Source organism: Centroberyx gerrardi, chromosome 2 (genome assembly GCF_048128805.1).
Source record: "Centroberyx gerrardi isolate f3 chromosome 2, fCenGer3.hap1.cur.20231027, whole genome shotgun sequence".
NCBI classification, from domain to species: Eukaryota; Metazoa; Chordata; class Actinopteri; order Beryciformes; family Berycidae; genus Centroberyx; species Centroberyx gerrardi.
In genome coordinates, this window is record NC_135998.1 from 10045084 (window position 1) to 10072023 (window position 26940).

Below are 26940 nucleotides of genomic sequence, written 5' to 3' on the forward strand. Positions count from 1 at the left end.
GACAGGCCTGACTGACATTTGGAGTGTTAGTGTTCTTCATTTGGCTGTTTCCTTTAACCACCATTATCACAAACCTACCATCTATACCATATCCGCTATACTGCCATCTGCGTATCAGGTTACGCAATTGAGAGGTTTTACTAGGAAACCATCTCTTACTGTTAAAACTCTAGTTTTAGCGACAGACTAGGCTCCATGGCTGCAGCTGGATATGCCTGTTGATATCCAAAAAGGAGCTAGCTCTGCCCCACTAATGATGAGGGGAGCTGAGATGCAGAGAGACAGCGGTGGACCACAGTAGAAAGAGCACATTTGGAATGACACTACAATAAAGGCCAACTTCTGGTCTTGTCAAATGTGACCCTCTAGTAGGCCAAACTCATTTTCAAGGCATCACAGATGCAACAATTCAATACAAAAAAACATGATAACCCTACCCAAAAAGCATGTGAGTCCAATCATTGAATATTCTACTTTCTATATCATGCTCCAAAATACTACTTTTAGGCACAGTGTTGTTCACCCATTTTATCTGACACTGCCTTGTGGGACATGGGGTAAAATTAAAAATCCTATATTAAAAATAAGATAAGATCCCTTTTTATTTATTAGAAAACAAAGAAACAATCTTTGGGGAGGTGGGAGTGGGGGAGTGGGGGTGTCCAGTGCGTAGTGTAGATAGGCTGTGGGTGGGTGTGGCCATGATGCTTCATCCCCTACTTCTCCTTCACTGTCTACTGTTGAAACTGGAGTTGGTGCTACTGCAGCTTTCCTCGTATGTGGGAGGGGGCTCTGTAAGACACAAAAACAAAAAATAACAATTAGGTTATTATAGACAAAATCATACTGCGGTTCATCGTTATGTGTGATTATGCCTTTGCTGTAGATTCTTCACACTACTTCAGCTGCTGTGCTACTGTTTAATATATGATTAGAGACAGGTGAGGGTAAGCTGTTGTGCTAATGATGTTGTAGCGGGACATATTACACTACATATAACACTAAGAGTGTGCTGCTGCTGGATGATATCACCCAAAAGTTCAGCTGCAGCCAACAAATGAAGGATACGGATAAGGAGGATAAGAGCTTTATAAAAGTGACTGAACTTTGCACAACTTGTTGCTCAATTTGATTGTGATGTGAACACACAAAAAGGTGATCAGGAAAATCAAAGCATGGACTATGATGAGGATGATAGAGTGATATGAAGTACTATGTAGTAATATGTGGTACTATACTGAACATGTATTGTGTGTGTACATCTGTGCCTATGCATGTGCCTGTGTGTGAGTGTGTGTTTGTGTGTTTGTGACTGTGTGAACTTAGCAGTAAAGAACAAACCATGTGGGTAGTCCCAGCTGCTGTATTCTGGAGGGAGGATAAGGGAACAGGATGTGGGGACAGGCGTGGCGTTTCCTTCAGTGAAGAAAGGTATGGTGGCGCCAGTTGACACACAGAAAAGCGGAGCAGAGGAGTCACTGGCATCTGGCCGTCTGTGGCTGGGAGGGAAGGCCGCACCGGGGGCGTGGCTGAACGCACTCGGGGACATGGAGAGCGGCTGGCCCGACGGATCCTGCTGAGAGTGACTCTTTGTGGGGATCTCCTCGCTGGCCAGGCCCCCTGCACACATCTCCTCCTCCGGGTCCTCCTCTGCTGGCGGGGCGCTGGGTGTCACCCCTCCTGGGCTCGGGGCGATGGTTGTGGACGCGCCAGACTGATCTGGACTGGAGGCCATGGGCCTCGACGGAGACAAGTTCACAGCAATGTTCCCGATGTAAATGGGCAGAGTGACAACTGCTTCTGGAGATTTTAGTGACACCTGCAACAGCCATTAAGAGACACTGATTTATCAAGAGAGTGTAGACGCCAATTTGATTTTAAAATGAATTTACAGTCATTATCATGCAATGTGGTATTTCATCATTTGAACATGACTGTACCCGAGAGATCAGTCTCACACTTGGTCTGAACACTTGGTTTTTGTGGTTCTGTGCATGGTAAAATGTGCCAGCATGCATTAGTTATTGAAATCTGGCACTTGAGACCATTAGACTGTTTTTTGGCAAATTATAGTTAGCAGAAATTACATGCAGAAATAATCATGTCTAATGTTCAATTCTGGCAAACAAATAATGTGATATGAGACCAGCAGAAATACCAGCAGTTGTGTCTACTCACACAGCGATTCATAGATTCAAATTCAAATTACAAAAAATGCCTCCATTTAAGTGAGTGGAGGTCTACAGCAAACATGCATATTCATCGGAGGCTACTGCTGAACGTGCCTGTGCTTTGAAAACAAGTGGTTTCATGTTGGATCCTGCACTCAAATCCAAGTTGTAGACAGTTTTATAAGTTTCATCTCAATGCTTGAATGTTTGATGGCTTTCTAAACAAGAGCCGAGGGAATACACTGTTATTGTAGATACATTAAAGCAGAATACTGGTGTAATTTTAGAGTTACAGCCCATTTACTTCCCCCAATCATTTTGTATGTATGTAATTCCATTTTTTAACATTTACTCCTTTTTTGTCCTTTTTAAAATACAAACTTTACAGTGTCAAATCTAACTTGAAATGAACTGCTGTCCCAGCTAACAGTGACAATAAAGTTTGTAAGGCGACATGTTTTTGAGGGATTATTTCCTGGTGGAGACTTTCCACTTCTTCCTGTTGGTGTCAGGTGACAGACAGTAAGCAGAGCGTAACGTAATGCGCACACTGATAATGAAAACACTCAACTCGGGCACAAGGAAATAAGGATAACACAGAAACTCTGACAAAACCAAATTAAGGCTTCATGTTTGCTGTGATGGATTATCTGACTCGGGCAATTTTCAAGTCTGTGAAAGTTTTTCATACTGTACAAGAATGAATGGCAGCAAATGGCTTCTACTGAAGATATCAGAAGATATCAAGGCTGGTTTCTACTGAAACCAGCCTTGATATCTATAACCTTGATAGCTATAACTATGCTGATTGTGTGCAGACAAACAAGTAATAATAGAGTAATGGAATAATGGGGCAACCTAGATTGGTACACACACACACACACAGACACACACACACACACACATTCTTCAGTAGCTGAAAAGCGGTATCTCTCACCTGAATGAAATAGTCGATCTCTATGAGGCTGCAGCCAGCCAGCGCTGACTGAGGAAGAGGAGGCACAATGATCTGCTCCCTCCATTCTGCATGTTTTCCTGCTTTCACTCCCGCTCCCTCCACCTCCGCTATGGCCCGCAGGTCGTACACAGGCCGCTTGGTCTTATAGGTTACTTTCTAGTGTGAAAGGAAAAGTAACATTTCACTTCGGTTGAACATTTGACATGTTTCATTCCAAAACACTACATTTCATTTTAAAAAAAATAATACGACTTGAAAAATGTTACGTGAAATTCATCACGCAATAGAACTATAGAACCACCGTCACTAGTAGTGTTGATAATCCCAAACTGGCAAAATTATTTCTTCCAAATTAGATCCAGGACACAGGATTTAATAATGTAATCTGGATCTTAATTTTCCTTATTTGTAAATGTGTTATGTCTAACACATTTACACTATTTTCAAAATTAAAGTAACAAAGTAACACCACTGACAAACCAACATAGAGGCGTGAAGTGATGTGATGTGTTTCAATAATAATAATGCCATTATTGTTATTATTATTATTGCACCAATTATTGTAATCCAATCTCTACCTGTATGAGACTGGCCAGCACACATCCTGTGTCCTTGCCAGACTTGTTGTGGATCTCAGTAGCTAATTTGATGACCTGACCCGGGGTGTACCCCCTCAGGTCACTGCGTGCTTTCAGCATCAGGGTCCCCGTCTTCACCAGGAGGTAGCTGAACTTCTTAGTGGTCACAGCGTAACTGGGTTGCTACGGAGACAGAGTAGCAGACGAAACGCTTATTGTGTATTGCTGGTCATTAGCTGATGCCACAGCTATAATCTATTCTTCCTGAGGTCCAGAACATTGAGAGACGCTGACAGTCATGAGGGGAAGATGATAACTAGTGCATGGGAGTAAAGGACAAAATGAAGTAGATCCTGCTCTGCCTTGAAATCAAATAAGCCTTGATCAAGATAAACACTGATCAAATAGAAGGATGCTCTACAGCTCCTGTTCCTTCTTCTCCTTCTGCCCAGTTACCGGCTTTACCAAGGTAAAGCATAGGGCTGCGCAAATTGTTTAGTTTGGAAAGGAATACAGAGTGCATGGGGACAGGCCCGCAGATGCTAGTGTACGAGGTCACAGCTCTATTCAGACGCTGGTACTGATAAGAGTAAGCAAAAGAAAAGAAAAACTCAGGTCCCAGGCTCTTACTTCAATGTTGGGCACCTCATTGAGGTTGAGCAGGTTGAGCAGGTAGAAGGGCCTCTGGGCTTTGTAGTCCTTGGAGAAGCGAGGCGTGTCGATGACCGCTCTCACACGGTAAACAATCTTTCCAAAGGGCCCTTCAAAGGAAGTAGGGACAGAGGCTGGGGAGAGGAGGAGGAGGGGAGGAGGAGGGGGTCATAAATACAATTCAGACATTAGTTTGACAATAAAGGCAATTAGTAACATTAGTGGGGGTAATGACTGATAGTAGAAAGTAGCAGATGGAACAAAACATTAAAGCCCCAATTCCAATCCATAATTTATTTGGCCATATTCATTTTACAAATCTTCACACTGAATCACATGAAGGGTTTAACTTGTGGATGTGAAATGGGATTTTTGCAAGTTTAATAACCCGCAGTAACACAAAATGTAAGTCTGACTTATCGCAATGTTAAACATTACCAACAAACACAAACATTTTACAGTTATGCACGTGTACAGGTATATGCAGAACTCATATTTGACTGTCAACTTTCCTTGTGTCAAAAGCTCAGACAATCAATTTAAGCATTTTAATAGGGGGTGTGATACTGCAATTACAGCCTGGGACCTAAGCTAAGATGGCTGCAACACAATTGTAGGAGAAGTGGGGTTAATCAGGCTGAAAATCTTCAAGTGGATGAATGCTGAGAGCAGGGGAGGGAGACAGAGGTGGCAACAGTTACTCAGGGGCCTCTAACAGCACTGTCACAAGATGTAAGAGCCTCTTTCCTGCAGATCTTAAATGGAGAAGGAAGTGTTTGTTTTGTGACTCCAGAAAGGACAGTGACGAGGAGGAAATAGGGAGGGGGGAGGGAGGGAGGGAAGGGAATCTAAGACGAGCGAGATAAAAATATCTATTTGGGGAGAAAGCAGCCAGAGAGACAGACAGACAGAGTGATGTTCAGGACCAGAGGAGAGGAATATAAAGGGCGCATCAGATTCAAAGCCTCTTCTGTTATTTACTTTACTAACATACTATGAATATTGTAGCAGAATGGATGATAATCACATACAAAGATCATCCATTCACCTGTGGTCTGAACACACAATCCTAAAACAAATTGTGCAACTATCATGCTATGAATGGCTCAGACAATCATCTAAAAAACAACTTTTTCCTCATCCTGACTTTGATCCTGATGTGAATTTCCAAAGAGGACGCATTAAAAAGGTGATTAAGGTGTTTTCAAAACATACAACTGAGTCACTCTCTCACCCTCACTATTACGTATTCCATTTTCCCCCTGATCCTCATTTGAATGATAATGTCAGTGCGGTGGCTGCTCTAGAGACAAGCCTGCCGCTGTCAATAAGAATTAACCAGGAGAGCTGAGTTGTTGCCTTGTTGCAGACAGCTTGGCAGCAGAAACAGGGTGCTGCACAGGAGGGCAGACAAAAAACACCAAGGCTGCTTTCCCTGGAGACACACCAGAGTCTGCTGCTCGTGACTGGTGGAAATGGCCGGGGATTGTGTAGCCTGGCTGTTTCTTTGAGCTTAGATAAAGAGCTTCCTCTGACTGCTGTTGCATTTGAGGGCACATGCCTTTATTTCAACAGGCAGCTCCTGACACTTTAAATGTTACTGGCACAGCCTCAACTCCCTATCAGGAGCTGTTATATTTATGTATTTAGGAAATTCTACTGCCAAGTAACCTTTTTTTGAGCTGTGCTTGAGTTAAATGGTTATGCTTCTATTAGGATTAAGAATTTGAAGCTAGATCTGGAAAAGAATTCACTGTTGTACCGATTCAGTAGAGAGGGTTTTATCTGCTAAGTAGGCAAGCACAGTAGATTGGTTGTGAGTAGGAATCCTGTTTGCTGTTAACACTTTCTGCTTCAATATGTCTGGCAGAAGCAGTGTCCTGAACAGAGGGCAGGCTAAAACTGGCTATGCTTGTTTCCACACAGTCTGTTAGTTAGAAGTAGTTTCACACATAGTCTGTTTAAGGCTGGCCCTTCTGGTCCTTGGTCTCCTGCTATGGAATCAGCTTATTAGCTGAATAACCTGGTCACTCAGTCCTATTCATTCTCTTTGCCGAAAAACAAGGGCGCCTATCTGCAGGAGCACACCCAGGAAGGACAGAGGAAGGTTACGGCACGATTAATTTGTATCAAATTCTTTTCATCTCTTTTGTTCTCCTCTGTTCTCTCCTTGCACTCATATCTCACCGTTTCTTGGAATGAGGCCATCCACCTCATCATTGCATTTTATCTAACCTTATTTATCCCTCTAAGTATCTTTGCACTCAGTTCATCTCAGCCGACGCCTTCCTCCGGTCTTTGAATTTCCTTGTTCTCAGTGAAAAATGGATCACGCCACAACAACACCTGATGCCCTCTCTGCAGTGTGAAGCTTCAGCCACCATTCAAGATAACTGGGCTGTGCGGGTGGCATAGGTTACTCTTCATACATTACTCTCTTGTAAGCAGAAATTCCTTGTTAGTCTTCCCTTTAGAGACCTACTTTGAGAAATCTGACAACACCCAAGGCTCCTCCCAACGACCCACTAGTTCTCCCCCCAATTCCCTCACTGCCTCCTCCTCTAATACTACTAACTCAGGCTGAATATCTCTCTCTCTCCCCAGTTCCGGTGCTGAAACTTGTGTGCACCAGCAGGGCGACCACCTATCAGCTCGACCCCACCCCCTCCACCCTCCTTCAAACCATTTCTGCTGATCTTCTCCCTTTCCTGACTACCATCATCTGTTCAGTTCAGTTTAGTTTGACAAATAAAAACCTCAATATTACTACACACATCATAAATCATACATCTTACATTATCATTACTCCAGAACCATTGTCTGACTTTGACCTAGAAGGTACAGGATGTTGGCCTGTATAACAAGTAGAGGCAGTTTATTCCAATCATCCTTATCCTTATCCTCATCCTTATGAGTAACCATCAAGGCAGAATCGTCAGCATACAAAAATATGAGTATGCCACACTCATGTAATTTACGCCCAACAAGGACAGCAGTGGCCCCAAAACAGGCCCTTGCTGGACCCCACAACTACTCAATTTGGCATCAGAGAGTATACCACCAACCGCAACTCTCTGGACTCGACCTGAAAGATAGGAGTCGACCCAGTTAACCACTGTGTTGTTCATGTCCAGGGCCCTCAGCAGCTGACAGCTCCACACACATTATCCTCGTCTATCTCTCTTCTGATGTAGTTTGTTAGGTCTAAGAGACAGGAGTCAGTAGAATGTACTTCACTAAATCCTGACTGGAACTCAAAAATGAGCTGTGCTGGCCAATCACTGGTCAGTGGGAACAGTACCTTGCTCCAGACAGAGGTTCACTAAATGAGTAACATGAGAAGCAATTTCATCAGCAGCATCTCTCAAAAAATCGAGCTGGGATATCATCAAAATCAGTGACTTTACTTATGTTGAGGTCACCCAACATCGCAGCAACCTTATCCACTGACACCTTCCTAAATGAAAAAGAGTTGGCCTGTACACCTAGATTAGAATAAAACGTCTCAATATATATAAACCCCTAAGCTTGGAGGCAGTGCATTGACAGGGTTTTTGGCTACTATGGTGAAAAAGGTGTGTAAATTCAGTAGCCACTGTAGCATTGTCAAATTCAATATTATTGCTGATGTGAAGGCCCAATTTTATTAACTTGACCTGTAGTTCTACCAACACATCCTAGGTTTTTCAATTACTTCCATTGTGTTGTTTGAGTCATTTTTGTTTTCTTTGATAATTTGGAACAACAAAATATTCCTTCTTGGCTACCGTAATCATATTGTGTCTCATAATCATATTCTGTGTCCCCATAATCATATTCTGTTTCTCATCAACTGCTCCTCCAATGTCTCTGCACTCTTGTGGTTTGCCTCATACTTGATAGGCCACCGAAGTCAGGCATTATGGAGAGGATCCCTGTCATCTCCAAACCCTTTCACCACTGAGGGTCTTCAACGCTCAGTGTTGGACCCCTCATCCTCTTTCTCTGCACTCAATTCCTTGGCTCTATCATGCCATCCCACAGCTTTTCCGACCACTGCTCTGCGGATGACAACTTTACTTTTCTTTATACTCTTCTGACGTACAGGCTGCCACACACATCTCTGCCTGTCTGACATCTCCTGTTGGATGTTTTCCCACCACGTCAGGTTAAACCTTGACAAGACTGCGCTGCACTTATTCCCAGGAAAATCCTGTCCTCTTCTAAACCTCTCAGTGCCCATTGACAACAGCACAGTGACTCATGTCCTGACTGCCAGGCGTCTCGCTGTGATCCTGGATCCTCCAACTGCCACGCAAGGCTCACACTGCAGCTGCAACCAGATCGTGTTGAATCACACGCAATAATATCCACTGAAACAGACCCTTGCTCACCAGGGAGTTCTGCTCTGCTCTTCACCCAAGCTGTGGTCATCTCCTGTTTGGACTAGGCCGACTGCAAATTCCACATGGTTGGCCTCCCAAAATATCCTCTTGGATCCCTACAACTCACACAGAACACTGCAGCCTGCCTTTTCTTCAACATCCTTGATTCTTCCATTTCACCCCCCTGCATTTTGTCTATTTAGCTGCTTGTGGCTGCTCACATTGGATTCAAAACCCTGGTGCTGGCATACAAGACTACTAACAGAGCAGCAGTTCCAGGCTATGATTCAGCCCTTCACTCCAACCCATGACTTGCATTATTACCAGGCTGATTACTGCTGTTTCACCGGTCTGTCAAAGACTTCTCTGCTGCCTGCCTTAGCCTTATTGAATCGAAGTGCTAAAAATGCTTCACCAGTATTGTTAGTGGGTTTGTATGTATTCATCACTTTTTTACTTCCCTTAAAAACTATTTGGTTACTTTTGAAACCACGGTTAACAGCGTCAGCAGAATGCCTAACTGTAATGTCAATATATATGTCAGCATACAATATATATTGTAAGCATTTAGACATGCTCATCCTAACCTCAAAACACGAGGACAAGTTTCTGCAGCAGGCTAAAAGCCCATTTTGATGTAGAAGGGGGAGGTTGTCGGTAAGCTTGTCAGGCTCTCTTTGACTGAGCCAGCAGGGGGCACTAATGGCAAATTTAGCCTCCTGTGAGCCACTTATCACTAACTGATAGTTACCATGTCCTGTGCTGATGCTCTCTAGAGTCTGGGGGCACGGAGGGGGGAAAGCATAGGGGCATGAAGACCAATTAAACAGTGACTGCACAACAGGACCAGGAACTAAAAATAACCCTAACCCCCTTGCCTCAGCTCACGCCTGAGAGAGTATAAGATACCAAACAGTCTGCAGTGTCTTTGCCTTAACACCCGCATGCTCACCCTTGAGCCATATTCGATGGGGAGAGACTGTTGTCTGAAGTGTCATGTGTTTGTATCCACAGGTAACAAGTATGGTGTTCAGCTAATCTTTGTGTTTGCTTGGTCATGGTTTTGTAATTTTTTGTCAGTCAGGTGACTAACTTAGCTGCATTAGGCACGCCTTGTATATCATAAACTTTCATTGAAGTGCCATGTAGAATAAAGGTGCAGCATAAAGTTAGGAAACATTAATATGTTCCTCCCACATCTCTCAAACATTAAGTATCTACTGAACCTTCAGAAAACTATCTATATAATAGATCTAGGTCCCTTGCCAAGCTATTACATATCACTGAGCTTTGTGTCAGAGACAAAGGGCCTTGGGCTGAACTCTTTAAAGTCAGCACACATACTTGACCTGGAAAGTCACATGTTATCAGTTGTTATTACACCTGTAAGCCACTTTCATTTACGTCATCTGTTTCCTTATCACAAACCTCATTTCTGATATAGTAAATCCCTGAGAAAACAATTAGGGGAACTACAGGTGTGTCCCTGACATGGAGGAATGAAGTTAAACAGGTGGACGAGGTTAATCCCAAACTCACCTGGAATGAGAAACTGGAAAGGGAAGCTGTGTTCACCAGCCGGCAGTGTTCCTGTAAAAGATAAGGATTAGTCAGATACACATGAACGTTTTCCTGATGAGGAGATAAATGAGCAATTTATACATTAGACAGAAACTCTTCAAATTGTCATATTTTATCTGGAGAACAATGTAAGGTGATAGAAGGTTCAACAATAAGCACTTGGTGTACATTTCCAGGTGAGCCAGCTGTGACAATTCTCAACAAAGGTGTGTGTGTGCGTGTGTGTGTGGGTATACGTGTTTATTTCAATTTTACATAGCCTTGAGTAACCATTACCACAGATATCAAGGTGACGCACCACGCCCTTGGGGCTCACCCACTTTCTTAGAGGTTGGAGTTTCAGAGACAAACAGGCTTTGTTGTTCAAACACAGCCTGGCTGAGAGATCCTTTCACCTCTGATAACACAGTGTCTTCGCTTTGCAGCCCTAGTTTGCAGCAACTGAAACTAATCACATAGTGTCAGTGATAAACTATAGGGCTTGTAACATCCAACATTTGCAGCTGGGAAAGTTAGATCATTTCCCAGCAAAGTTAATCAATGATTTACAAGCACAGCAAGGCTAGCAGTGATCGACCGAAGACGGAGTGCACTCTCCTCTTTCACTCCAACATCTATGGGTCACCGTCCCTCTGCCAACTCCCCCCTTCATAGACTACAGGTATTGGCATAATACAGGGTTTTCAACATGCACAGGCAGACAGCTGCAAAAACACTGCAAACAAGTAGTGTCTGATACCATTTAATGCCGTTGTACTATTTTACATAGTGCTCATATTCGGGATGGGGCTATATCAAGTAGCACTGCAGTGGCAATAAAACGTATTCTGAAGTCCAACATTAAGGAGTCAAATCTTTATTGCTGGTGTCACTAGACAACACACAGTGAACTGAAGCACACCTTGCTGAGTGTTTTCATAAACATATTTGGCATACTGCGAATCTCAACAGGCAGTGTTCTGAAACATGACGGGGTGTTTTGGAATACAACAAACCGGGTTAATTTAAGTACATTTTCTTAGAATCAGAACTTGTATCTACAAAATAGGAGTTCAGTTTCCATCTTAATCATCTACACATTGTATGGTGTTACGCTATTTCCAGTCACCCGGCCCACATAGGACACCAGCTGGATACAGCACCTGGCCCTAAAGGCAATTTTATAATGTCGTTTTTTTACTGTTTTCATGGTGCGTAGGTATACCAGAAAACTTAATCCCAATAATTATATTATACAATTTTCCATTTCTTTTGGAAATTACTTTCAGACGTGGATAATTTAATCTTCAAATCCCATGACTTCTAGATTCCAGTTAACTGTAATTAAATTTAATTTGGTGTACCTTCAATCCCTCTGCAGATGTCAGTTCCAGCTTGGTTGAACTGCTTTCTTGGTTGAACTGACTCATTCTCTTCATTACACACAACTTTATAATGAGCAATTAGCAATTTGTTCAAAATTAACCTCCCTGTGGCTGCTCACTGCATTAATTACATATTGTTAAGAGAATCTTTGAAAATTGTTCACTTTACTAGCTAGATTAAACTAATACAAACAAGAGCAAAAGCCACAAATGGGGCCTTTCCATCTCAGTCAAATAAGAACACCTTGAGCCAATCAGCCTATTAATTCTCTCCATAAGCTGACAGCCCAATTTAATTCTTCCAGAAAGCGACATCCGTCACCTCATCAAGGCCGGGCACAACATTCCGTTGGTCTCAATTTCCTGCGGGGAAACGCTCAGACTGAACAGTGTTCATTTGCATCATGTTCACTGCAAGAGGAAGCATCTCTGCGTAATGAACACTGGGGTTGTCATGCTCTCAGACACTCTGCAGGTGCAACAGGGCGAGTTTACACACTCCTCCACTTTCTCTCTCTCTCTCTCTCTCTGTAGAGACGAGCCTAGCAACCTAAACTTAAGTGCTACAGGTACTAAAGGAAAAACATTCAAAGAGGGTGAGGAAATTGCATTTGTTTTATCTTAAAAGTGGAGTTCTGGTGTTTACATTTCCTCTTAGACACTGTGACTAGAATATTTGTAAATATGTGGAAGTACTATCAATATCAAATATGAAAACACAGGAAATGCTACGGTTGATCTGCCTCAAGCTTGCGTGGGCTAAATATAAAACTGCCAGTTTCTAAAATGAGCATCCAGCACCACCGCAATCATGCAGCAGGCAGTTGGTGGGAGATCCCCGTTTCCTGAGGGTCATTAAGCATGAACAACAGTGACAGGGCGTGGAAGGGGGGTGCGCTGACATCACTAGCCTTCATTCCTGTAACCGACATGCGTGTATGGCATAACGCATTATCAGTCAGCCACAGTGAGCGTGGTTTGTTTGTGTGTGTGCGTGTGTGTGTGTCTGAGGATGCCTGGTTGTGTGTTGTGAGCGCACGTCTGCTTGTGTGTCTTTGTGTTGTCTTTGTGTGTGTGTGTGGTAGTCTCCTGTCACCCTTCCTGTCTCACTGTCCCTGCGCTGCACAGCCCTAGGGGGCAGAGCAGCCCATTTTCGGAAGAGAATGGGATATGGAAAAATGGCAGAGATAAAGGGGAGCTGAGAGGAGGATGTGTAATGAATTATTTATGTCCTCCTCCGTTTGGAGTGTGCCTGGTGTTTATGCGTGTGTGTGCGTGCGAGTGTGAGTGTGTGTGTGTGTTTGTGTGTGAGTGTGTGTGTGTTTGCGCATGCTGAGGTTTTGAATGAGTTGAAATAATAACCTGTGACTATATGATTGCTCTGGTCTCGAAGCTCTTTCTTCCTTCCTTCCTTCATATTTTGCAGGTGCTGTGCATTTGTTCTTGCTCTTGATATTTTTTTCTCTGTATTTATGTCTGATATTACTCATAAAAACACTTTTTGACGAAACCTGTTCAGTTAAAGTGCTTTATAAGTACAATCTTATTCACTTGACTGCAGGATCACTGTATTTCCATTGAGCATTTGGCGCACTGATACATTATTTGTCAGATAATGCAAACATATTTGTTTCCAAAACAACTATACAAGACCTGCACCAATGCAACACATTCACACCAAAACTAATCAAATGTTCTTTTAATAGTATGCCAACAGGTCTGCATGTTACCGTGTGAAGAGGGGTTTGTTGATGTCTTTGCCTCTTCTGCATTCAGTGTGAGTAGGCCATGCTTGCTTTGCAGCTTGACTTTTACTTCCCTGCCACACTGTTGGATATTTGATCTAAGAATAGTCCTGATTTCACATGCATTAACTGGGGGAAATGACATCAAGACATAAGTCAAGTTGATATAATAAAATTTGCTAAAGTATCACAAATCTTTTGGACCGATGTGATAATAGGAATGTGGGAAGGAACTGAAACTGACTGCAAACTGTCAGTCCCTCTGGTTGGTTATGGACTGGACACCATAATGACTGTAACAAATGGGAAATTACATAACAGTACTGCAAAATATTCAGTATAACATGTCATTTCATTTTGGATCCAGTCTTAGGATCTGATTTCTATTAAAACAAGTGCAAAAATCTAGCTGGTAGTATATCTTGAAATATGGCAAATCACTCATTATTATATATTCTTTCAAGATAATGGCACTTGATTCAAGAAAACTGTTGAAACAAGCTTTAAGTCAAATAAAGTTTAGATTAAGACCAAATACCAGATCAAACGATTTATTACAACAGACATTTTTGAGGTGAATTATCTTCAGCACACTGCAAGGCACCAATCCAGCCGTACACAATCTATATGTCACGCACAGACCTAAATATTTTCTATCAGGTTTCTAGAAAACAAATGAGAAGGGCATTTTACAATCTGTGATCACATCACTTTCAGTGAAAACTCTTTGGCAGAACAGGACCATGCTGGACGTCTCTCAGTCTCTCTAACACAAACACTCCATGTATACTTATCCCTTCCAAACAAAGCTGCTCATTCACACACAAAATATACCATGTAGCATACACACTGCGAGTGTATTCTATTGAGGCAGTTGACTAGACTATTGTATTTCTTATTTGTACTAGGCTGTTGCCTTTCAAGTGTTAAGCAACACAGTCCTGAATGAGTGAGGGCCCTGGGGTTAAACATTGAACTGCTTAGTGATGTTTTAACCGGCATGGATTACACGCTCTAATGACTATCACTGAGTTCCACTTTGCGATTTGCATTTTCAACAGATTACACGCATGCATGGCAGATTTCATCTTTCGGCTATGGGCGGTGTCAACAACATATACAAACATGGAGGAGCACACATGCACAACAATAGCTCCTCTAAGCCCTCATTTCCGAGGGCTCGCCGGGCCTCAGCGCTGCAGGGCAGGGCGGCACCCAACGGCAACGTCGGGCCTGCGGAGCGTATCCAGCCTCCTCATCAGCAATTGTTAGATACTGATGACCAGGAAGCATGCAGACAGGAAGGCTGGAATATCCCTGCGGGGGACCATTACTCTAGCTGATTGGGGCTTTAACTCTTGTCTACAGGGCTGCAAAAAGCTGCTATTACCATCTAATTCACTGTGAGCTTAAGCCTGTTCCTGCAGATTCCCATAAACCAAATGAGGTGGAAGAGAGAAGCCTCCACTCGCGTCATACAATGCTGTTTCGACAGGGAGGAAGGGACTCTGACATTTCACAATGTTCTCAGAAGGGAGGGATAATAAATCCATTTGTTCACAGAGCAGGTCAGCAGAGAACCAGCTAGAGAACCTGATAGTCACACTAGGGGTGGGACAATAACCGGTATTGCTATATATCGCAGTAAAAGACAATAACGGTCATAACACCGCCACTAATATTTAGTACCGTGACCAACATGATAACCACAACTCTCGTCTGTCATCATCAGTTTTATTCATGTTGCTGACTGAGTTAAAGCGAATACAGACCAGTAGCACTTTATTTGAGATGCATTTAACTTAATTTATTTTAGATACTGTTATTTGGATTTTTATTTGTGTCGTTTAAGACTATCCTTACCGTTTCTATAAGCTAAACCAGCATTTTATTAGTCATATATTTTACATAAATATTTTACATATGTACAGTCTTACATTCAAATGTGTTTAAAAAGAGACGTGTCTTGTGATTGATATGATAAATTAGTTTTTAAGTAATGAAGCATGTTACAGTACTGTTTTTAAGGTTTTCATCTTCTGAATAATTAGCGTATATCGAGATAATTTTGGCCAAGATAATCGTACTATGAAATTTTCATATCGGCACGGGCCTAAGTCACGCACACACACACACACACACACACACACACACACACATATCAAGGTGACGTGCTGGGCTGTTAGGTCATAGGAGAAAAGAGTGAAGCCTTCACATTAAAGCTCCATTCATGCACATAACAATGTCTTGATGTGGAATGTTAAGTGATCAGACTAGTGTGCAGCAGCCAACAGCAAAACCTAAAAACCATCAGGCTTTCACTGTCCTCACCTTTGTCAGCTACAGATAACGTGCTGTTGCAGTATTGCTCCTCCAGAGCCCAGGAGGCGTCGTTCATTTTGTTGGAGACCCCACATGAGCCCTGACAGTTCACCTTGATGGCTGTAGAAAGAGCAGAGCAAACAAGAGTCAATCCACTGTCCAAATATGAACGCACTGGCATATTTTCACTGTAATGTTGCTAAGAATCTATTGGAGAATCCTAATTCGAGATGACAATAAAGAAATTAAGTAACTACTAATGTTATGGTTTGAAAGGATGTTCTTTCTGGCATGTTTTGATGTTATATTGAGTCATGTGACTTTTTCTTTTGGACCTCCATTTTCTTGGCTGGCTAAATAGCACCAAAGGACATTCAGAGTTGCTGTCAGGTAAAAAAAAGCATGTGAGTCAAATTTTGGTGTTTATGTTTTTCTTACTCTTGGAATTTTACAGCTTCACCCCCTTTTGTCACATGACCCCTCTCAAAATACATCATTTCAAAAATGCATGGTCGTCTGACAAAACTAACATTCTTTTCTAAATCCCTAAAAAAACAGGCATTTTTCAGATTCATGGTTTTCGTCCAACAGCTGTGGTTTGTGGTGTGATCAGGACCACACACTGGATTTGTCTCACTGCTCACCTGTTCAATGACTATTGATTGGGTTACTGAGACAATTCAAAGTGTGTAGCCAAAGTGTGGCTCTCTCATTGAGGAAACATCGATCTAAAGCAGCTAGAGTTTTGAATGTATGTAATGTGATATGTACTTGGCACTGTATGTGAGGTCCTGTTGTCCTTGTACCATGTTTGCACTCACCAAGACAAATTCCTGCACAGCACATTTGTCAGTAAATCAACACTATGCCAGTGTTTGTATCAGTCCACATCCATCAGAGATAATTTAACACCTTAGATAGTTTTGACCAGCTGTCTCAGAGCCAAATCAGCTCCATGAGTGGACCAACAACTCTCCAATCAACACTTGTCAACTCAAAGTTATTGTTACTGAAAAATCAACACTTAAGAAGATTGGAATATTTACTGTGTGAACATTTATTGTACTTGGCGATGTAAGTGATCCTGAAATACTCTGCTAATCCACATGGAGCCTGTAAACAGCCAACCACTCAGGATAGGTGAAAAAACAAAAAACTAGATGTGTTTCATGATGTAGCTTATAGGTAACATGCTAGTTTCAGCTAATCTGATGTGGAACTGAATCTGAAACCTAACTGATCTGAGAGTGACAAAGCCTGACCACAGACACAAAACATGTGAGATGTTTATAAAGCCGCTCTGGTTCTGGTTCTTGGTTGTAGCTGTGGCACCATTGTGTGAAAAATACAGACCACAACCCCAGCAAGCACTGATTAGCATGAAAATGACTCAATCAAGCGCACAAAGCATGATGCCTTACTTAATCATTATGGGCATTTAACGCTGGTCATGTGGATTCTGCTCTAGTGATAAGTAATCTATCAAAACAGACTCTGGATTGTGTGGCTGTCAACAGATGGAAAGGGGAGGGCAACAGGCAACTGCATCAGTAAAGTGTTGTGAAACCAAAGTAGCTCTACTGTGAACAAAGACCTTGCTGCCTGCCATCTGACTGGTTCAGTTTGTCACATTGATTGTGCTTGACCTGTAGGAGTATGAAGACTCATGTTTTAATGTTGGGATGATGATGATGATGATGGTGATGATGCAACAGGTTAGGTAAACCTGAGGTAATATCAGAATTACTGATATTACTGATATTACAGCAGAAGCATGCCAACAACTGCAGACTGATGTTTATTAGCTATGTTTTCTAACCCCAATGAACAGCATAAAGCTCCATGGATTCACATTTTTTGATGCATTTTTCATGCAACTTGTAAAACGCTCAAATCGGAATTATGTCATCCACCTGATGTCATCGTCAGCAACTTGGCTGAGCGAGCATTAGCATGGAGGATGAGACACAACAATGGAAAGAAAGCAAAATAGCTGACTTGAGTGGTATTTGGACAGAAGCCTTAATTCAGTCAAAACTCAAAGGCTCATACTGCAACCAAAATGTGTTGGAAACAAGCTGGAGAAGCGTAGGTATATTATTGAAACACTGCGCACAAGTCTTTTCGACATTGCTGTCAGTTCATATTGGTATCGGATATGGGCTACATCCTACAATAAATGTGAACAGTTATCCAAAAAAATCAGATATGAGCAGCAATTCGGAACTGAGCATGCAGGCCTGCAGTGTGAACGCAATCTCTCTCTCTCTCTCTCTCTCTCTTTCGGTATCCCCCCTCCTCTCTCTGTCCTGCTTTTCTCTCTGCTGGTCTCTCTCTATGAGGAAATGAAACCTTTTTGATAATGGCAAAGGAACACACACACACACACACACACACACACACACACACACATACAAGGTTGCATTCCTCTATTCTACTAGAAATTCTCAAAGCATCATATTACCTCGTGACCTGAAATTGTCACAGAAGCCAGAGGATTACATGGAAAGATGGCCCGGGTCCCTGTATAGACCACAGTGTTCACTCAATATTTTGACAATGAATTAGAGATATAGATAGATAGATAGATAGATAGATAGATAGATAGATAGATAGATAGATACATACATACATACATACATACATACATACATACATACATACATACATACATACATACATACATACATACATAGTGTGGAGCAGGTAAAACTAAAAGCGTATTAATTTGTGAAAAGCATTTTCAGTCTAACAGGCCAAAAAACCCATGCACATGCCGTGATGTAAAAATGATGCTATGGACTGTGTGTGACCAATCACCGGCTCATGCCCACGCAGGATCCTGCGCTGGCATCACAGGACACAGAACACACACACACACACACACACACACACACATAGACACAGACACATACACACACACACACACAAGTGGCAGATGGCTGCGCTCTCCACTGGCAGGGCTGGCGCTCTGGCACCATTTGGGGGAGGGGGGAGGGACCTCTGCTGCTGGTAAAAACAATAACCAAAATCTGCAGCCCACAAAACGGAATGGCACCCTTCAGCCTTGCAGACCAACGTCCATTTATGTGATCATTAATTAAACCAAGCAGTCTGCTTTTTCCAGCCATCTGCCCCATTCATGGAGGGGAATAATGCCATTCTACCCCACATACACTCACACACACACACACACACCCCTATCAGTTTGCTGGCATCATCACACTTCACAGAAGTTGCAGAATAAGTGTGGAGTACACAAACATTACAGAGTAGGAACCCATTACCGCGACTGGATATTATTTACAGTTCTCTCTGTTGTGGAAAGTGAAGGGCTCAGCCCCCGAAAGGTCAGTGCCGGGGTAATCTGTTAATATCCCCGGCAGCCGCAGCAGCAGGAAGAGTGGCTGCAGCAGAGCTGAATAGTGAATAGGCCTGTCATAAGAGACGGGCTGCTTTGGCAAAGAGACTGGCCGTCTGCGGCTGAATAATGGGCCGGGCCTCTCCACAGCCACATGGAGCCAGATGGACCAGTAGTAGCGATGTGCGCGATGATGATGATGATGAGCCACGCATCCACACACAGATGAGGCAGTGAGTGTGTGTGTGTGGATTATGTGTCTCCATGTTTTACCACACATACCCAAGGTCACCAGATAGGCAGATGGGCATTTCCCCTCCCACTGCTGTACCAAAAATGCACTGAGCTACACTACCAGTCAAAGGTTTGAACACACCTGATTGAATGTAATGTTTTTCATTATTTTAAAGCCATTTTGATCTAAAGGCTTATGCGTAAATTTGTTTCTTAGACAAATATAAATAGTGAAGTTGATGCCTATGTATGAATTTCTTTCCAAAGCCTTTGCCTTTCCATCAAGGCAAAGGGTGGCTGCTTTAAAGAATCTAAAATATAACATAGTTTTGATTTGTTTAACACTTTTTTGGTCACTGCATGATTCCACGTGTTATTTCATAGTTTTGATGTCTTTACTGTTAGTCTAAAATGTGAAAAATAGTAAAAATAAAGAAAAATGCAGGTGTCCAAACGTTTGACTGGTAGTGTATAAGGTAGTGTATAATTCTAAAACCAACACCTAACCATGAGTTTAATGTGCTGGGCCTTGGTAGCTGAAAACATTTTTTATAATGGCAGCAAATTACAGCAGCATCACAGCTGCAGCAACTTCCAACATGTCCACACACACACAGCAGCTATCAGATCACGCCTGCGTAATGCCAGTATGAGCATCTGCGCCACGGGCCGTCTTTCACTAGAATAGCCATGAAATTTTCACAACCCGAGGGAGAGTGACTTGTAGTAGCATCACTCAGTAGTAGAGAGAAACCCAGACTAGGGCATGTTCTGACTCAGTAGCTGGCTGGGTTTCTTGCCAACACACTGGAGTCTTTCCAGGTCCACTCCACGGTTCAATGAGGCTGTCGGAGGAGCGCGGGTGTAGGCGGGGGATGATACTGGCACTACTTGTTTCACTTTAAGAATCAGACTGTGTGGGCAGACAGCACCAGGAGAGGCAACATGATCAATAGTCTCTCCAGGCATGGATGTTTTAACATGACTGGTCTGTTTTACTGCATCAAAGGGCTTTGTGGTTTCCTGATATGGGTTAGTGCGTATGAGCGTGTTGTTTGTGTGTGTGTGTGCGTACATGTCAGGGAGGGTGGGGCGGGGGTGGGACGTGGGGCGCCGAGGGCGTGGTGCTGATGAGTGTGAGAGCAGATTTTTATCTGTTCTATTCCACTGTGTGATTTGCATATCCTGTTTTTACTGCAGAACGTCCCAGAAGGGGTAATAAAGTCAACCTTATACCTTTTATCTTGGCGTCACATTGTTTGTGATTCTTTCACGGCATCTTTGATTTCCCTGACTGGAATGTTTTGAGGATATTTTTTCCCCTCACACTTCTTTGTCTAGATTTGACAGACTCATTTATGGCTGGCATTCCAACTCTTCCACCCTCTCCCTGTGCAGGAATTTTGTCCTTCAGGGCATACTTTCATGAGAAAGTATGTGCTAGTTACACAAAACTTTTCTTTGCTCTGTCACTGGATTTTCCTAACAAAGAGCCTCTTTACTTTAAAGTGATGATGGAGATTATTTACAGACATTTATGACTGCACACTCGCATGCGGGCCAAGTGGGAAAAAATCCTTTGGCAACAACGAGGGTTTAACATTTCCTGGGTATAGACGCAACAGTGTCTGTGTGATGAAGCCATTAAGTCAGAGCTTGACCCCTGTAGCATCACCACATGGCAACAGTGAGTCAGCGTGTGGGCCGGTGGGGATGAGCAGTCAGGGAGATGCACAGCGAAAGTTCGGCTGATAACGATAATTCCTTATTTACAGCGATTCTGAGTAGTGTTTCAGCCGATCACCCCCAAGCACAAAGGAGCTACAGTGTGTTTGTTTAAGGTCTGGCCTTTAGGAGAACAATGCAGTGTGAGGTGGCTCTTTATCCCTCAGCCAAAACAAGGAGCGGGCAGAGCTCCCCAGACAAGGGGAGAATTGTCTCTATACGACCACTGGGATTTCACCATAAAGTGGGTCAGGAGTATTAATGAGGAGATTAGGAAAGGCCTTGTGAATCTCCGGGGAATTGATCAACATTCCTTGCATGTGCTAAAGGTTCCTCAGACGTCATCCGCGCATTCCAGCATAATGAGACCGGTAAATCCCCAAAGCGGCCTGTGATAGATCGGGCTGTGTCTGTCTGTCTATCCGCCAAACGTGATATATCAGGTGGTATCTCAGACACCGCTGGCCTGATTTTGACTAAACATGCAGCTCAAATTGTGTTCCGGCATTTAAAAAGATAACTCTGATTTGCCTAATAGGAGCGCTGTAATTAAAGGTCAAAATTTCAAACTTTGAAAGGGCATAACTGCTACAGTACGGGTCCAATTTTGACAGAATTTGGTGGGATAATGCTTTTTGGCACCGTGTTCTATCATTTAAAAAAATACACTGATTAACCTGATGGAGGTGCTGTAATTGAAAGGTCCAAATTTCAAACTTTGACAGGCCCAGTGAGTCTGATTGACATGAAAGTTGCCATAGAAATCCAGCTATCTTTAAAAATCACACTGACTGGCCTAAAATTTAACTCAGTTGTGATATCTCAGACACTACTGGCCTGATTTTGATGAAACAAACATCTTGTGACATCTTGTTGCTGATTGGCCCAAGGGCTGCCTGCATCCTTCATGGGAGATGACATGTTTATTTTGTTTTAGAGCAATAAAATAGAAAGAATAATTGGGAATTTGTTTTGGCACATGTCTCACCAAGACACACGTACACCTTCTAGCAGTGGGGTTAGAGCACAGAGACAGAAATAACTCCCCTGGAGCAATATAGCAGCAGGATGTTTTGGTTTTTTGGGGTGTTTTTTTTTTAGGAATTTTAGAAGGAATAATATGTAGAAAGTAGTGTTTCTTGTGCTTTTAACAGTGCACAGAGGTCACAGCCTTCATTCTCCACATCATTCTCTGCATCCAGACAGCCAAGTAATCCGACGCTACACTTACTACCTTCATTAAATCTTTAAGCGCTGCGAACAATTAGTCCTTCTCACTTTCCCCCATATCTCCCCATGTCTCCCTTTTAATGCCTCTCAGTGAGACTCAACAAGCGGTGGCACCTGATCTTATGATCTATTACAAATGGCTGTAAGGGAATCCCACACAAGCAGAACAGAGGCGGGGTTGTTAGTTCAGCCAGACTCCCATAAAGCCCGAGTTTCTTCTCTTTATGGTAGGAAATGGACAGAAACCCGGCATGCAGAGCACCTTGTGGAGCATTAGGGTCATGCATACACAGTGGTGGAAAGAGTATTACAATTTCCTACTCAAGTAGAAGTATTGTTCTGTGTATCTGCTGATATTTTTCTTAAGTAGAACTAAAACTACTAATGTAAAACCTACTTTAGTGAAAGTAAAAAGTAGCTAATTTAAAATGTACTATAAAAAAAACTAGAAAGAGAAGATGTGATCTTTTCCATGCAATTCTAAAAGGATGAGAGTGCAGAGTTGATTCTTTTAATTGGAAATTACACAATAAAGTGCAGAAACAAAGTAAAGCCAGACTACTCTTCTCTTCTTTGCTGACAGACCGTTCACTGTGAATGGCTCCACAATTTGTCAGTTTACGATTGTCCAGTTTCTGATACTTATGGAGAGACACAAAATCAGTTCTCTGTAATGTAAATGTAAAATGTAGTGAAGTACTCTGTAATGAAAGAGAAATGAAACGTTTTTCTTTACCTTTCGCTTGATCCGGTCTGTGTGTAACTTCCTGCAACAACTCAACTCTCGCGAGACTTGAGCGAGACTTGGTTACACACAGACCGGATCAAGCGAAAGGTAAAGAAAAACGTAAAATTTCTCTGTAGGGTCCTTTCCATAATGTTGTCAGACACTTATAATAACAATCTGAGCCTGTCAGTGGCAAAAACAAGCACTTTTAGTGGACGTACATTGACGGTGTGATTTGCCCCGTCGGATTACATTGCAGCTCGTTTCGCGGCTACCGGCTGAAGCGATCTCGCTCAATACTGGACCAATTTCAAAAATTGTTGTCCCCTTTAGTCACTTAGACACAAAAAGATGGGGAAATAGGGTCCAGGTTGAAAAATACAGAAGTTACCCTTTAACTAAAAGTAAAAATACTGACTTTAAAAAATACTCAAAAGAGTACATGCAGGCTACACTAAAAAGCTACTCAGTTACAGTAACAGAAGTAAATGTAATTAGTTACTTCCACCTTTGTCCATGATGACCTGTTGCTATCTAATTAGTTTGACCATGAGTTAGATGGTCCATGGTCCATGCTGGTGATGTAACACTTGTTCTCATAACTTCAACTGCTACAGTTCATTTGCTGAAATATTAAGTTGGCACTCTGTTTGAAAAGTTATCTGTGAGTCTCCTATCATGGACCAGCCGAACCATTACTACAAACTTTCCAAGGTATTTTCTCTTCTGTGTTCACTGACAAGCTTTACTTGCTTTAACACCAGCGATCTGCTTGTGAATATTTGTGTTTGTATGTGCTTGCGTGTATACACATCTGCATGTATCCACGCATCCCTGTGTATGTTGGTATGCAAGTTTAAGAGGCTTAGCCTGGGGGGAGTTACATCATGAAACAACCAACAGATTTGTAATCTTCACTCTGCACACTCGCTCCCACGTTGCCATTTCAACATTTCCCTGTGGTAGGCTCAAATCCAGCCAGACACCGTGACCCGACGAGACCCTCACCGCATCTGTATTCATTCTCCCTGGGCTTTATCTAGAAACAACATGCAGAAAAAAAATACCCACGCACTTTTCACTCCTCAGAAAAAATTTCAACCTCAACTGGTTTCCATCAGGCATAGGCATACGAGATGAACCAATAAGGGCGCAATTAATTAATCAATCCAGTGTACAGGTTTATTTTTTTTCTTATTCATTGTCTTGCCTATTGTATGAAGCACTTGGTTATGATTTTAGTTGTGTATACGCTACCTGTTCATCAGTTCAGGATAGCTTTTCATGAAATCTGTGGAAATCAACAGAGACCTTCATTTAAGTATTTAAGTATGGGAAATGTCTGTTCTCTTGCCGTGATCACCAGTGTAAGTCAGGGCTGATGGGGGTCTACGAATGCTGGAGGTGTAAAACAGCAAATTTGCCAAATCTTAAATATATTTACCTTCAGGTTCTGCCTCTAACAAGTCCTCTGAGCTGATCTCATTGTACTTGCTTCAGATAAAAGTCAACTTATTTCAAAAATGTTCTTAAATTAACTGGCATTATCTTCAGATGGAGTCATCGCCATATTTTAGGATATGGGCACTTGTTTCAAGAAAATTGGAAACACAGAGGAATTATCTTGACGTATTAACAGATTTTGATTTTAGGAAAAGTTCTATGGCAAAAACATTCGAAGGCAATAAGAGATTAGGCCTCAATAACTTTGCAGTGTAAACGTTTTGACGTTTAATCATTACAGTTTAAGCCACTAGAGCTGACTATCACAAGTCACACCAAGTGTGGAGTCAGCAACTTCTCATCACTTTTCTTCCATATTCATGATGTTACTAAAGGATCATACCTTGTGGTCAATGCTAAAGCTACATTTATTGTTTAAAAATAGCCTGTCCTGTCTGTGTTGCTCATTGGAAAGAGGATGCAACATAAACAGTAATTACTTCCATGTCACTTCCACAAAACTTCTGGGTTCCTTTTCTCCCACGTTTATTCTTTACTTTCTGACATCACACATACTTCTTTTTTAAAAGCATGACTGAAAACTTATTTTATTGTTATTATTATTATTTTACTACAAGTTGAGAGTACAAGGCCTAACGAAGCATTGGCAAACACCAGATCCACGCCAGATCAAGCCAGTTTGATGCTGTAGGTGCATTTCAGCTGTTATATTGACTGTTAATTGTAGCTCAGTGGCATCCAATCAGGATTGATATCTGAAACTTCATCCAAAGTCTTGGGCTATTTGTGCTAAGTGATCTTTTGAAACATATCAGCTGTCATCATGAGGCAAAATTTCTAAGATTAAAGAGCTGCTGAGTGTAGAGCGATTAGCTTTTTCTTGATAGCTTGATTGAATTATATGCATATAATTATTAAGCTGCTGACAAGTTAGTTAAGCAATTCTAATATTTCCAACATATTCAGAGCAAGGCCAGACCAGACAAATGTTGACTTCATCTTTGAAGAAAAACGGAATCCTTGAATGTTATATTTTGAAAAACTTTCAAATGCTGATTAGGAAGCAGCGTTTTCGTCAAGGACACTGTAATCATAGAAGAGGGGTTCCTTCCTCATGCATAAACATCTTCAGAGTTAAGAATCTGTAATATTGTGTGAAACAGGTAGTACCACAGCTGTTGTTTTAGAATCTTTAATCTTAAAGGAATACACCAAGTTTTTTGGGAGATTGGCCCGTTGGTCAGCTTATCCGTTAAGTGATGAGAACATAGACACCAAAATCACCCATGTGTCTCCGTGTAGATCATTCACTCCAGCGCTTCAGCATACACAATGTTGAGTGACAGCTAGGCCACTAGCATTATCCAAAGTAAACAGACTGACCTTTAAATAATACAAAGTTATTAGTAGTTTTCATTAAATGGCTTGTAGATTGGGGCGGCTGTGGCTCAGGAGGTAGAGCGGGTCGTTCACTAATCAGAAGGTCGGTGGTTCGATCCCCGGCTCCTCTAGTCCGCATGTCGAAGTGTCCTTGGGCAAGATACTGAACCCCAAATTGCTCCCGATGGTTGTGCCAGCACCCTGCGTGGTAGCTTGCCGCCATCGGTGTGTGAATGGGTGAATGTAGGCATTATTGTAAAGCGCTTTGAGTGGTCGGTAGACTAGAAAAGCGCTATATAAATGCCATTTAGATTAAAAAAATGAAATAGCAACTCAATATTGCCGATGTAGCCGGGTTTATTCTTTTTTAAAGACATTTTTTGGGGGGTAATTTTTGCCTTTATTTGCTAGTCTATAGTGAAGACAAACAGGAAAGAATGGGAGTGACATGTGACAAAGGTCCTGGGTTGGATTCAAACCCTAGACCTATCACTTATTAGCTTTCGAGCTGCTAAAAGTTCTCATTTTCTCAGTTTAGAGATCATGTTAGTCACCTATTATCACTCATCATAGTGGATGCTAAAGTGTTAGCATGGAGCACTGGAGCAAATGATCTTCCAGGGACACTGATGATTTTGGGGTTTACGTTCTCATCACTTCCCAGAGACAGAAGGCCACAGGTTCGATCCCCAGAGCGGACGATGTGTCCGTCTCTGTCCAAGTGTCCTGGAGGAAGACGCTGCCCCTTCTGCCTGTTCCCTTTAGTGAAATGCATGCATGTGTGTCGCAGAGGGATATCCAAAGAAATTTTCAACTGTGTAAAATGGCAAATAAAGAGCTCTAAAATGTCTCTAAAAAATTAGGTGGGAAGGGAGAAGGTGAGGATTAAGATAAGAGGACAGCATGTGGGAAAAGAGGCTCAGCTGGAGATGGAATGATACCTGAAACCTCTTATCGCTTATCAAGAGAGAGCTGAGCCGAACGCCGGTGGTAAACCAAATTACAAACACACACACACAAAGGTTTGCCTCTAAATACAGGCTACAAAAGACTTAATCTGTGTGTCCTGCAGCAAGTGTATTCAA

General features: G+C 42.2%; 1 protein-coding gene across 3 annotated transcripts in view; it reads right to left on the reverse strand.

Moving 5' to 3' along the window:
* Window positions 1-589: 589 nt before the first annotated feature.
* arrdc1b (arrestin domain containing 1b) overlaps window positions 590-26940 on the reverse strand; it is a 35273-nt gene continuing 8922 nt past the window's right edge. The window contains exons 2-8 of one of the 3 annotated variants that reach the window (XM_071918756.2): window positions 15744-15854; window positions 10262-10312; window positions 4338-4492; window positions 3708-3890; window positions 3109-3285; window positions 1342-1819; window positions 590-792 (exon numbers count right to left, since the gene is read on the reverse strand). In XM_071918756.2, the coding sequence (XP_071774857.1) occupies window positions 728-792; window positions 1342-1819; window positions 3109-3285; window positions 3708-3890; window positions 4338-4492; window positions 10262-10312; window positions 15744-15854 (1220 nt within the window). In that variant the 3' untranslated portion in view covers window positions 590-727. Of the gene's footprint in view, window positions 793-1341; window positions 1842-3108; window positions 3286-3707; window positions 3891-4337; window positions 4493-10261; window positions 10313-15743; window positions 15855-26940 lie in introns of those variants that run through there. The other 2 variants (XM_071918757.2, XM_078288550.1) reach the window with 2 other exon arrangements.